This window comes from Cavia porcellus, unplaced genomic scaffold, assembly GCF_034190915.1.
Source record: "Cavia porcellus strain 051 isolate PalLab524CR breed Dunkin Hartley unplaced genomic scaffold, mCavPor4.1 scaffold_6, whole genome shotgun sequence".
Taxonomy (NCBI): Eukaryota; Metazoa; Chordata; class Mammalia; order Rodentia; family Caviidae; genus Cavia; species Cavia porcellus.
This window is the reverse complement of record NW_026947489.1, coordinates 85,672,748-85,687,005: the sequence shown is the minus strand read 5'-3', so window position 1 is coordinate 85,687,005 and position 14,258 is coordinate 85,672,748. Positions and strand designations below refer to the sequence as shown.

The window sequence follows — 14,258 nt, the reverse complement described above, 5'->3', positions numbered from 1 at the left end:
TAGGTATCCAAAGGTAACCCAGTTAGTAGGTGGATAAACTAGAATTGTAAACCAGGTCTATGTAATGTATGTATAGTGACCCTGGTCTGCTGCTCAGTCACTCTGATCCTGTGTGACCTTGAGAAGGCACATTAACTCTGTAAACCTCAGTTGCTTCAACTGCAGAAGTTGTAGAGAAAAATGATTCCTGTTTATGAGATTGGTATGAAAAGCACCCAGGGAAATTGGTATCAAAGAGCATTATAAAGTATGCAGAGCTTTTTTTTCCTTTTTCTTTTGAAGAGAATAAAATAGAATAGAGTCAATCAAAACAAAGCAATGAACATGATACAGGACTTCAAAACAAGGTAATAGGAAATCAACAGTGGCTACCATAATGCCTCTTGTCTTTAAAACAACTGCCCATACCATCAGATTTAATAAAATCAAACAAAGCAGAATAAATCCTAATAAAGCAGAACAATGAAAACAGTACAAGGCTTCAAAACAAGATAATAGGGAATTAACAATGGCTACTACCTTCCCTTTTTAGATGTTTCCTCCCCTTTTATTTTTATAGCATCTATTGTGCATTTTGGATCCCACTAACCCCTTCAGTTTTTTACACTAGGGAGACACCATAATGTTCACCCATGTGACTTGGAACCATTTCATCCATGCATGTATCCATTGTATAAAAATGCCATATCTTTCTTTTCCATTTCTGTGGTTGATAGGCAATCTACCCCTGCTATTCTCTGGTTCCCTGTCACACGCAGTGTTGTTTTCTCTCCTTTGACTTTCATAGCAAGCCAGAGACAAGCCAGTACCTGTTGGCCATAATCATTAATGCAGGGGACCTCAGTTCACTAATAAAAAGAAACACAGGCAGGGTAGATTGGGAGACTGGGTCCGTCAATATGCTTCACACAAGAAAGACATTTAACTTGAAAGGAAATCATGATGTAAAATCTTACCTAGCTGCCACATACCTAAATATCTGAATTTAATGAACAATGTCAGTATCAAGGGGCTGAATGATCTTCTTGGATAATAGCTGTACTTTGTAACTTCAGTGTTAGTATAACCAGGTATCCATGAAAATCTTCTTCTTTTCCTTGAGTATGTGGTGCTGGTCATTTCCGAGGCTGATACAGGATTAGGCAATGAGGGGTCAGGGGAGCTTTCAACCAGACAATCTACCATCGTAATTTTTTGCTTTTGGTATAACGTTTTATACCTTAATATTTAAAACTAGATTTGTTCATTAAGAATTGTATTTATTTGCCATGAAAAAGTGTACTTTAAAGCCTGAACTTCAAGTAAGTTTGTACATAATGTCAGCTACGCAGAAAATGGACTCTCATCAAAATCGTTTGAATTCTCATACAGTTATTCTTTAACCACAAAATGTATGCACAGACCCTTGCAAGATACTTGGCTGTGAGAATATTGGTGAGAAGGGATGATAGTGCTAATTATTTGGTGTCTTTGGGGCAATTTAAAGAAGTCTATCCTTCTTTCCTGATAATGTTCAATTTCTATAAACATATTTAGGGTATTATCACATGCAAAGATTGTTCTGTGTGACTCTCAAGTATGAATAAGATAGTCTAGCACTTTTGATTATTTTTACTCAGCGGTATAACTCCAGTAATATACCAGGGGAAAGTATAATGTATCTCTGCATTAAACATTTATTGACTCCACTGTCTGCGAGCCAGACATAGGCTATAAGGATATGAAGGACATTTCCCTGCCCTGCAGAAGTTCGCAGCCACGTGGACAGAGATAGACATATTTAGAATTCACTGCTGCATGATATAAAAAGTCAGACTCCTGAAGAAGCATACAGCCTCTGTCTGACTCAGGCTTCACACAAGTCCTTTTTATTCACAGTTGCTCAGATAACACTGTTTTTTCTATGAATTTCATGGCAAGTGCTTTTAAAAAGATAAGTAGCTTTAGATATATGATCAGTGATCACTGAGTTAATCCTTTAATTAATTTCCTTTAATTAAGTCCCTTTTAGATGGTCACTTGGTCCTTCCTAGAGCCTACTTTTATTGCTGGAATGGAAACTGGCCCAGATAATAGAAACTGCAGAGGCTTCCTCAGAATGAAGTCCTCTGGTTAGCTTTCGATCTGGATCTCAGCCCTCATGTGTTAGTGTTATGATCCAAAATAAAGTTTGTTGATCTTTACTCCTGCTAGCTTCCTCGAAAGGAACAGGAGAGTCCATTTAAGTCAAAGTCCAAAGGTGGGACCATTAGATGCAATTGGTATTCAAAGTTCTTGGGAGAACTAGAGAAGTTGTTGGCACTTTTTTTTAATCCCATAATTTTTTACTGTAATTACAGCATTATGATATTCACTTTCAAGTGACTTCAGCCCTTTTGTGTGATTGGGTCAGTAATACTGATAAAATGCCTTAAGTCATTAGAAATGAGGGAAACTTTTATAAGGAAACTTTCAAAATGCCTTCCAGCTTTGTGATTTTAGATTCTTCTCTAACATATCATGTATATGCTTACACTTTTATACTTTTATTGTAGCCTATGTAAATTTGGTAGAATTATATTAGAATTAATATAATATTAGTTGAAATTCTATGATCGAAATTTAGTTTTTTTAGGTTTCAAGTTTGGTAATTAAGAAAAATACATTTATTCAGATGCTTATTAAGCTTATTGTGTTGGGTAAATTCAGAGAAAAGCTGTGTGAATTGTATTATAATTCTACTTTGAAAGTGCATTGAAAATTAAAGTAGCGTCTATATTCTGTACACTCATGTAACAAGTGGGAATTTAATGTGGAAACTTTGGCAATGATCTTGCAAATTGGCTTCTAATTAAATTTAGGACTCATTAATCTTTGTTCTCACTGAGCTTTTGCTTATTGACACATAGCAGCATAAAAAGATATATTTGCTATCTGTTTTCTGTATTTTAGAAGTGTAAAAGTTATCCATGCATTCATGGCTTCCTCTTGAAATGCTCTTCTTGCTTGGCAGTTACTCAGAGTAACCCTGAGTGCAGTACACAACTCAGCGCGGAGATTCCTGGTTGATGGCTTTTCTTCTAGGTGCCCATTCTGAGATCCGGGCCCCTTAAATCCCTTGGCTGTGCCATTTTCTAGGGCCTGAGTCCCCTGCATTCAGTTAGTGAAGAGACAGTAAAGAGGAGGCACTCCCGCTTCTTAAAGACTCCTGACTAACAGGAGAGACGCACCGGCTCGGTCTTCTTCTCCTGGCAGGAAGAGATCTCACGTGCAGAAAGATGCAGGGGAATTCGGATATGTAGTCTGGGCCTGGGTAGCAGTCTTCTAGAAAACTGTTAACAATATGGGACCAAAAATATGAATGTTTGTTGGACACATCAAAGGGTCAGTGATGAAGTACAAATACACCCACTATACAAGCCAGTGTAATTGTTTATTAGTACTTAATACTCCAAGGCATAGGCAGCACTGTTGGTAGGAAATGTTCTTTTTTTTTTTTATTTTATTCTGTATTTTTTTTGGTCTTTTCATGATGAAAAACAAGATCAATTTTTAAGAACTACCCACTTACACACTCTCTGATTATAGAGCTGTTTCTTCTTTTTTTGAAAAATTATTTTATCAGTTCTGGACCTGGGATGTTTCAGCTCTATAAAATAATCAACAGCAGTTTGGATCTGTGCTTTGTTATCTGAAAAAATAATTAATATTTTCTACATTTTTCACAAGAACTTCACAGTGTTCATCTTTTACAAGTGTTGGGACTTCAGTTTTTCCAATATTACATACCATACATTTATAACTATATTGTTAAAATTTGATGTTTGAGACTTAGAGATTTTTAATTAATACAATTTTAAGATTTTGAAAGCCATCCAGTATATTTTTATAGAAAACTCCATAAGTGTAATAAAAATAAAATTTGTCCTCTACACTGTAAAGATTTAAATGAGATCCTGATAATGTTTAATCAAAGCTTTATTGGATTTCCAAGGTGTCATTAGAAAATACTCAAAATTTTCTGTGATATTTACAAAGGTCATTAATTGTTTTGATTTGGGGCCATATTTCTAAAATTATGTAAGAGAAAACTCCTATATATCAGTAGTAAGAAAATGTCTATAATTTTTTCTTGTATGTTTTTGACATGGATACTTTATATTAGTCATCTGTATGTGTTCTCATAACCAGTGCTGTGAGAAGAATCCATGGTGCCTGTGTGTCATAGTTTGGTCACTTTTTAAATAATTTTATTGACATGGTTCATTTTGTGTTTTTTACTTTCTAATTTGTTGATTTAAAAATATGGATTACTTTTCAACTCTTTTGTGCTCATTTCTATTTAAAACCAGTCATAAAATCACACAGCAATTCAAAGTTACTGGTGACTGAAACAAATGTACTAGAATGTATTTACTTATCTTTGTTCCCTGATGTATGTTAATATTATATACATCAAATTATTCTCCCCACAGCAAAAAAAAAAAAAAAAAAAAACCTGACATTAGAAGTTATTAACTTTGGCTCATTCTTTCTAGCTTTATCTTAAGCATAACAAAATAGTACATGCAACTCTTGTTAAACTCAGTGATATATAAATAATACCATCCACAATGGAAGATCAACAAAAGAACCCCTTTCATCATCTAAGACTGTTATAAGAATGAATTTCTGCAAAACTAGTGTACCTTTTGTCTTTAAGCCACTTTTTGCTTAACAGGCTGTCCTAAATTTTTTTATTTTGAAAGAAAGCATTTTGCTTTCTCTTGTGAAGGAAAGTGTTTTGCTCCTCTAGCTAGGAGGTAAGAAACATAAGGAGAGTAATTGTAATGGGATTTTTAAAATTCACTTACATTTCTTTGCCAATAAAATAAAACCTGTTCTCTTAAGTTTTTTCATAAGCTCTAAAATATGTCTTTCAATTTACTAATATTATTTTTAAAAACACACAATACGCTCATCTCCCCAGATTGAATAATACTGTTTTCCAACAACAGATTTGGCAACCAGTCAGAGACAAATAGTATTAAGCTTTTCCGATTTTCAAACATATCCAAACTGCTGTTGATTGCTCTCCAAATCAGGTCAAATGCCCTGTCTCTGCAGGGACATTTGCCAGAGGTACTGCGTGTTCGAATGGATGATTTTCATGTTTCATAGTCAGCTTCATTTATTTTCCAGACCTCTAAATTTTTCATTCAACCCAGCAACATCTCCCTTTAGCAACCGTGGAATCTTTATTAATTAAACAGAGTCAACAGAACTGATTTATTCTCCCTTCTCAGCAGAATTACCAAGCACACAAATCAGAGAGGAAATATTTCTAATACGAGAATGTTCTTCAAGCCAGTAAATCTGGGATTATCTCATCGTGCTGATTATGCCAAAGCTCTTTAGCCATAGTGTTCACCAAGACATAAAACTGAATGGTAGACTCACAATTGACCCCATTCCGACATCATAGGCAGAATGTCAAATTTTTCTTAAAATAATCAGAAAGCCCTACTTAGGAGTAAAGCTAGCTGTGATCATTTATTGAACAGCTACTGCTTGCCAGGCACTATCTGATGTTCAGTAGCTCTTGCTCATTGATGCTGGATGTTTTTGCTGAAGACTCAAGTGTGAAATGTATTCTTAAGCCACAGAAAATATCTCTCTGTTGCTTCAGTTTCATTTTTCTAGTGAGTGGCTGCTGTAATTTTAGGTTTGATGCTTAGACCTGTGTGTGTGTGTGTGTGTGTGTGTGTGTGTGTGTGTGTGTGCATGAGTGTGTACGTGTGTGTGCATGAGTGTGTACGTGTGTGTATATGTGTGTGTGTATGGTTAAAGGACATACAGAGAAATATGTAGTAAATGTAAGATGACTCACATTTTGTGGTATTTTGGTTGTGTTCGGAACAAGACCTGGCAAGGATGACTTTCTGGTTGTTCTTTGTAAATTCATTGTACAAGTTCTATAATTATGTTTTTTTTCTTACACATTTTGCTATTCATTGTTTTAAATCATCAATTTACTGGACTGTTCATACATAGGCCGTTAGAATTTTCAGTCAGTAAATATTATTTGTTAAATGTCAAACAGAAAAAGTGAACCTGATAACTGTTCCTGGTTTACTTCCTTCTCTTTCTCAGTGAAGGAACATGATAGGGGAGAGAGGATTTAAAATAACTGAAATTACAGTCTCTTCTTCAGACCAACATATTGCAGATGTGTGATAAACATTAAAGATATGGCACGGAGATTTTAAATTAAGCCGAGCAGTCTCACCAAGCTTTTCCCTACCAAACACACACTTTGCACGGGATGAGGTGTCCTCATCTCACCTTGCAGGGACCTCGCAGCCCTCTCCTGTCAGACTCCTTGGTATTTCTCTAAGACCACTCTCCGTGTAGGCAGCTTTCCAGCCTTATGAAGGCCTTGAAATGAAATTAGCCTGTGCTGATTCAAACACATTAGTAAGTTTACCCTGCATAATAAAAAATTCCTTTAAACCATTCTGAAAAGAGAATGGTAATATGGATCATTGTCAGGAGAATAATGATCCTTTGTTCCACTTATCACATTCTGATCTTTCGAAACCATGAAGATGTATGGTCCCTGTTATCTGCACTTTTGTTGGTAAACAACTTGAACTCCTTTACTAGGTGTCAGTAATCTTCCTCTGTGGAAAGACACAGAAAACTGAATGATTTGTTTAGAGGGATCTAAGCAAATGTTACAGTTTAGAATTAAAAACAAAGCAAATCAGTAATGGCAATAGAACTGTCTATTTTCACGAATTCTGACATTTTTCACTTACTCTCATCAATAGCCAGTAAAGTGAGTACATTTTTTAAAAAATCTTCTGGTGCTGAGAATTGAACTCAGAGCCTTCTCACTGAGCTACATCCCCAGGCCTTGCTTTTATTTTTATATTTTGGTACAAGGTCTCACTGAGTCACTAAACTGCCCAGGATGAGCTTGAACTTGCTGTGCTCCTCCTGCCTCAGCCTCCCAGAGTGCTAGGATTACAGATATATGCCATCTCACCAAACATGAGTGAGTAAATTTTTGTGCTAACTTCTATATGGAACTCTAGCCCCATAGGTGCTAACAGAGGCATGTTATTTTGAGTAATACTGCATTCTTCTGGAGATTCATAGAGCACATTAGCATACTAAAGGTTCTGGGAAATTCTACAGTGTCCAAAAAAAAAAAAAAAAAAAAACCCCTATTTTGTTCTATTTAACCTAGTGACTCTGAAGGTCATTTGACTCTAGATTTCTGTTCTGCACAAAGTGTTTATTATTAAAAATGCTTGGACCTCACTTTGGAAAATGTTGCTCTGTAATATAGCAGATAAGTTCAGCTCCACAACCTCATTTGATTTTCTTTGGTGCTGGCCTTTGAGTACAATTGATTTAAGACATGGTGCCAGTTTAAAGTTCTGAGATACAGTTTTGTGGGCAAGAGAATAGTTACACTGATCTTTGTGTGGGAGACCAGTAGGGTAAACTGGGGCTAGAAAGAATATCAAAGGAGAAGACACAAAGCTCTATCCTAAATACAGAGGTGTTGACCCAACTCTGGGGAGATGTGCAGATGGTGGTTAATACGGAAGATTCATCCAGATGTGGGTCTGAGAGTAAAAGAAGCTCTGAAAATCAACATCCACCAGGCAGATGCGTGGCTTTGCAATGTTGTTTTATTGTCCCCTAGACATGCACAGCATCTGTTGGACCTCCTTCCTTATCTCTGGTTGTGTCCTTCAAATGCTTTTCAGGACCCATCATTTATTCTGAGAACATGTCAGGCATCATAAACTCGGAAACAAGAAACATAATTCCTGACCAGAAGGACCTTCATCTATAGTAAAAAATAAAATTCTTAAAAATAAGCAGGCAAAAAGAATATACTACAATAAGAGACAAGGTCATGGGCACAGATTGGAAGAATCTTGAGGGAGATCTGGTTCTTTAGAATTAGGATGCGTTAACTCCTCAGGAAGGAGGATTGTGCCAGAAAAGAAAGCATTATTGAAACAAGTTATAAAAACAAGATATTTGGTACTGTAGCATATGTACCTGATCCAGAAGTCGTGGCTGGAACTGGACCTTTAACAGGTAAGTGACAGCATGTGACTTGTCATTTAGTAAGATCTCTAGGTTAGAATTAATAATTAATTAGAAAAGGCATAGAACTGAGGTAGGGAGAGAAGCCACTCCAGTGACTCAGGTATTGTCTTGGGAAAGGCAAAGTGAGAACAGATTCCAGAAGTGTTACCCCTCAACAATCACCGGACTTAATGGCTGACAGTATCAGGTAAGGAAAAAAGAGAAATTAAAAATAGTGCATTCACCTGCGTTCATTGTTATCAAAGGAGAAAGAAGAGAATGGACTTCTTTGAGGCCTAAAACACATCTAAGACTTATCAGTACTACTAGATCCTGTTCTAAGCATGGTAGGCAGAGTCGGTGTCACCAGGATTGGCACTTGCGTGGATGGGTGGAAAGGCAACCTTTCGGGTTCTAATTGGCATCTTTGTTCTTCTTAAGCCATGTGACACAGACTACATCCTGGGTGCATCCCGTGATGAACATCCTGAACCTGTCTTGCTCGGAGGAGAACCAAGAGGACTGCCCTAGAGAACTTTCTGACCAGAAGAGTTGATGGTTCTCGGTCAGAAGCAGAGACACGACACATCCAACCTTGAGACCCAGCTGTCTCAGGGAGGACAGAAACATGCACTACTTGCTGGAGAGTGACATGGAGATGGGATTGAGAATGTCTTTGTAAGACTTTTTTATATTACTGTATACAACTAAAGGTTAGTTACCACTACGGTAGTTCTTTAAGAATAATTTAGTCATAGTTTTTCAGATTACACATAGATCATATCATATAAATACTTTTATATACAATTAGATGTTTGTAATGTTGTAGCTAGCTTATTATTTTATATCAGATAAGATAGTTTTATAACTAGGGTTGATATTGAAACATGTGAACATAGTAAAACACTTCATTTATTTGGAAATTCACTACCCTTTTATATATATCTGAGGAAAGTGATCTTAACAAGCTTTTAGAATTTAAACATTTAGACATCTGTCTCATGGGTTACTGAATATGCTTTGCATCTTTATGGGATTTTCTAACAAAATGCTTCTCAAACCTTATCTTATTTAAATCACATGACATGCTTATCAGGATCATCTAGTAGATGATGTTATTGTTTTTTTCTGTTAGGGAACTAGCAACTCAGAGAACTAAAGCTTCCTGTATCAGAGTTGAGACTCACACCTGCCTTCTCATTCCATACCCAGTCTCTTTCCCATGCACCCTGCTGTCCCCGCAGAGGGAGCCCACAGCCCAACACACAGGGCACTGTGGTTCTGTTGACACAGCTGGCTCCACAGCTGTGCATTCCACAGAGACCCAGAAGGCACCTGGCAGTCAAACAGAGCCCCTGAACACCCCCATTATTTCCTTCCTATCGCCCTCTCCCCTTTCCATCCCTGACACTTTCCAGGTAGGACATTGCTTTATAATAGCTTTCTTGTAGTAGTTTGTGTTTCCCTACAGGACAAGATGCTGTAACCCAGAGAGAGGTGGTGTTGAAAAGAGTTATCTAAAAATATTACTGTTCTACCTGTACTAAAATGGAAGACAGGAGCCCAGGAAAAGCATCCCCCAGGTGCTACTGTGCAGACCCCAGAGCTCCTAAGAATAGAGTATGAGAAATATCATTATTAACCACTGTAGCGAGGAGTAAGCCAAGACACTGAGCGTTCATACAGTGAGTTATTGGCTGGGGCAAGGTTAACTAGATCTAGATCCCAAGTCTCCTACTCTACACTTATGTGCCTCTGACACATAAGATATGTATGTGAGTATCTGCAGAGACTGTATTCAATCATAACCTCCCTGAGTCCATTCAGGATTTTATGATACCTGTCCTGAGAAATATTATGAAGTCAAATCACAAGCACTGAGAACAATTGGAGACTGGCTGGAGAAGACCTATGCTTCTCCTGACACCTGTTTTGGATATTAGGAAGTTTCAGGGAGATCAGTTTGGAGAATAGCCCCCAGGGGAGATGTTGTATTTCAGCCCCCAGAGGTAATGACTCTCCAATATGCAGAGTTGTTTTTGTAAATCCACACTGTAATTGTGGAGGTGCAACGTTTTGTTTGTTTGTTTGTTTCCAAATTCATGAAATTCCATCCACTACCTGGAGTGTTTTCTACTTTGCCTCTCTTGAGGAAACAAGTCATTGAGCTCAAAGCACCGAGGCATGCAGTCCACTTAATGTCTTCACTGCTCCCTGTACCTCCTCCCTGCCTATTTCAAATACCTAAAAGTCCTATAAAAGTCATAATGATATTTATCGAACATTTTTGCCATACACTGTGATAAGGCAGTTTGCCTAAATTATTTCTTCATCTTCTTAAATATATGGCAGAAACTGTAAGTGTCCCCTTTTTGAAAAGAAACAGTTGAGGTTAACAGAGACATGACAGTCTTTACACAATAGTCACACAACATATTGGTGTACAAACTGGGGTTCTAAATCTTTGATTCCTGCTAGTGCCCTTTCTTTAAACCACTAAGCAGAGCTACTTACATTTGGTAGCTCTGTAAGGTCAGATTGTAGGTCAGTGCCATCGGGAACTTGCTAGGACCTATAACTCATCAGGAAAGAATTCCCCAGGAGAACATGGAAGCACCATCCCAAACAATTTCACTCCACCCAAGCTCTTTACATGAGTGTGGCTGATGACATGCACTGTCTGAATCAGCCGGGCCAGCTGAGTGCTCTAGGAGAGATCCTCTTCTTCATGCACCTCTGACCCCCAAGCCAACAGATAAGTGCTTTACAAGACAGATGCTCAAAAAATCTTACAGCAAGGACTCAGGAAGAATGGTTTACCAATGCTAATAGAAGCCCCAAGTTACTGTTTTGTGAGTTGATATTTAGGTAGCCAGTCTTTCTATATCATAAATTAATACTGTGAAGAGGTCATCGTAAGCTCTCCTCCACTGACCCACTGACTCCAATGTTGAGTAGATGGGAACATTATTATGTCTCTCCACCTCCCTTTCCTGGAGTGACCAGGATAAGGTGTCCTTACTAGTGCACTTCTGCAAAATATTCCCCGAGCACCAAGGATATGGCATGGATTCATTAGGCACTCTGGCAAAGTAAGCCAACAGTTAACCAATTCCTGGCTCTGGTTAACTGTTGAATGAAACAGACCTCTTTGATAGCCAGAATTAATGGTTACTTTTTAAGTTTTGAAATATATTTTCATTTAAAATCAAGTACTATGTAAAGGAGTGAAATAAGTGGTACATCCATCTTTCCAGAGGTTGCTATCAAAACTTTGGTGAATATTTTTACTGAAAGGAAAGCAGCTTGCCTTCGACTTAGTGTATCTTGGTCACCTTTCATATCATGCTGATGTCATATTTTGAATGTCCACATAAATTATCACTACCCAGATATCTCATAATTTGTGTGGTCAATAGTTTATTGTTGAGCACTTACACTGTTTTAAATTTTCATCTTAACAGTGTTGCAGGTAACATTACATATTTATCAAGTTCATTTCCTTAGATATTTCTGTACTCCAGTGCCAGTATATCTGTAATGTGAATCAGTTCATTAAAGTTAATCACTACAAAGGTGTTCATTTTAATTTTGATCGATAGTCATATATTCCCCTCCATAAACATAGGACCAATTTATGCTACCAATAGTATATGAGGTTTTTTTCCTATATAAGATACAGCTTTTTTTGGTTGAAAAATTAACAGTGGCTTTTTTTGTCCTTAAAAGAATAGACTTTCCATCATTGTCCAAATACCTGAACATTTTCATCATTAGGTTTTAAATTTCCTTTAGCAACAAAGACTGACTCACTGTATGTAGAACATTCTAGAAGTGACTTCATAACCATGTATTAAACACATCATTACTTTTACCATCTCCTGATTCACACATAATACTGGTAGGTAGTAATTCTAAAATGACCTAACTTGGATTAGAGCTCTCAAGAAAATACAGAGCACAATATAAAATACATACCAGATTTTTGGAGCCTTAGTTTCTCTGCCTGTTTAAAGAGGATGTGCCTAGTGTACCTCTTGTACCTGTTGCCCTGCTTTGCCAGAGTCCCTAGTGAATCCATGCCACAATCATTTTGAGACAATTCCTGAGTGCCTACTCAGTGCCAGTCACAATGGGAATTTTCACATCACCATGCTATATAGAACTGATTCTAAAAACAAAGAGCTGATAATATAAAATATTTATTTCTATTCCTTTTTTAAGGCTTTTATTTTTTTCTTAAAGAGGGGCTTGTTTTTTTAAAAACTTCTTAGATTTAAGTAATCTAAAATAATTTTAATAACTCAAGTAGGGAATAAAACCAGGAACATGCTGTATAAAGAGATTCTCCAATAATAAATGCAAGGCGGCTGTCAAAATATGGAGTCAGATGACACTCATCAAGTGTTTGCACAATTAGAAAATGTTATTTTTTTCCCTAGGGAGAAATGGGACATTTTATTTTTTCTGCTAAGTGAAATGCAACTTTCTGAACAGTCAACATTCTTGACATTTTTATGATATATATATATATATATATATATATATATATATACAGAAAGTGCTAAAACAACATTAAAACAACTTAAAGTCCATTGCATATAATTTTCAAGAAGATGAAAAGAACATTCAACAGAATATGCCTGTGGAACTTGACTTTAAAAATGAAATACCCAAAGTGTTTTAACAATTATCTACATGTAATGTCACTGTGTCTGTATGATTGTTTTGTGAATATTAAACACAATTATGGGTTTGCTCTCTTCATATGACTTATTACTTAAACATACTACTTTTATTCCTTAAATTTAGTTGTTATTCTTGGGACTGGGTTGGACAATCAGATCAGAAACTGTTCCCTCTTTCCTCACCCTGTTTCCTTTCTCCTATCACCAAATCATTCTGTGACTTCATGTGCCTCTGAGAATGTGTTCAACACATTTGCCAAATGCAATGTGTAATATAAAATCCCAAATTAAGACTTAGTTTTCCCCTTCCTCTATTGGCCCAGGTCAGTGGCACAGAATACAGTGTGATTCTGTGCTCTGCCGTTCCTCTATTGTCCTGGGGCTAGCTGTGCAGGACAATAGAGTGCAGTAGAGTGGGAGTCTGCTCTGCCCTGCCTCCAAAACTGATCAAAAGATACAAGGAAAATCACTGCATAATTGTTAAGGGAAAATTCAAAGAAGAAGAGATAACAATCATAAATATTTATGCACCAAAAACAGGCTCAATCAACTACATGAAACAAATACTGACATGAAAAACCAAATAAAGGTACAATTTTAGTGGGAAAGCTTAACACCCCACTCTCACAATTGGAAAGATAACTAGACAAATCAACAAAGGAACATTAAAATTAAACCAAGTCTGTGAACAAGTGGACTTGGTAGATATTTACAGAGTGCTCCACGCCAAAACATCAAAGTACACATTCTCAGCTCCACAGGGTATTTTCTCCAAAATAGATCATATATTAGCTAACAACATGTTTAAGTAAATATAGAGGAACTGAAGTCACCCCATACATACTAACCATAGCAAAATGAAACTGGAAATCAATGACAAAGGAAACCACATAAACTACATGAACAGGGAAAATTAAACAACACCCTTCTGAACAATCAATGAGTCACAGAGGAAATTAAAGAGGAAATTAAAAAGTATATACAATTAAACGATAATGCCGATACAACATACCAAAATTATGGGATGCAATGAAAGCAATCCTATGAGGGAAATTTATAGGGACGAACTCACACATCAGGAAAACAGAATGAGCTCAAATAAACCACCTAATGTTGAACCTCAAATTTCTGGAACAAGAAGAACAAACTAAAAGCTCACATGAAGGAGGAAATTATAAAGATAAGAGCAGAAATTAATGCAACAGAGCCTAACAAAACAATATAAAGAGTCAATGAATCAAAAGATTGGTTCTTCAAAACAATAAAAATTGATAAATCATTAGCCAACCTCATAAAAAAAGAAAGAAAATACACAAAATCAAGTGATTAGGGACAAAAGGGAGGAGATACAGAAGATTCCACAGAAATCATCAATACCTACTATAGGAACACAAAAGAAACAGATTCCCAAATACAACTGAATTGCCAAAACTAAAGATGATATGAAAACTCAAAATAAACCAGTATCAGCCAATGAAATTGAAAACATAATTAAAT

The 14,258-nt window shown here is 36.6% G+C and overlaps 1 protein-coding gene across 4 annotated transcripts in view; it reads left to right on the top strand.

Annotated features, from left to right (window-relative positions):
- The window catches only part of Stxbp4 (syntaxin binding protein 4), a 166,123-nt gene extending 153,283 nt beyond the window's left edge, over window positions 1-12,840 (top strand). For all 4 annotated transcript variants that reach the window (XM_013149495.3, XM_063251295.1, XM_003466829.5 and 1 more), the window contains one exon: window positions 8,515-12,840. In XM_013149495.3, the coding sequence (XP_013004949.1) occupies window positions 8,515-8,629 (115 nt within the window). In that variant the 3' untranslated portion in view covers window positions 8,630-12,840. The remainder of the gene's footprint in view (window positions 1-8,514) is intronic.
- Window positions 12,841-14,258: the final 1,418 nt, after the last annotated feature.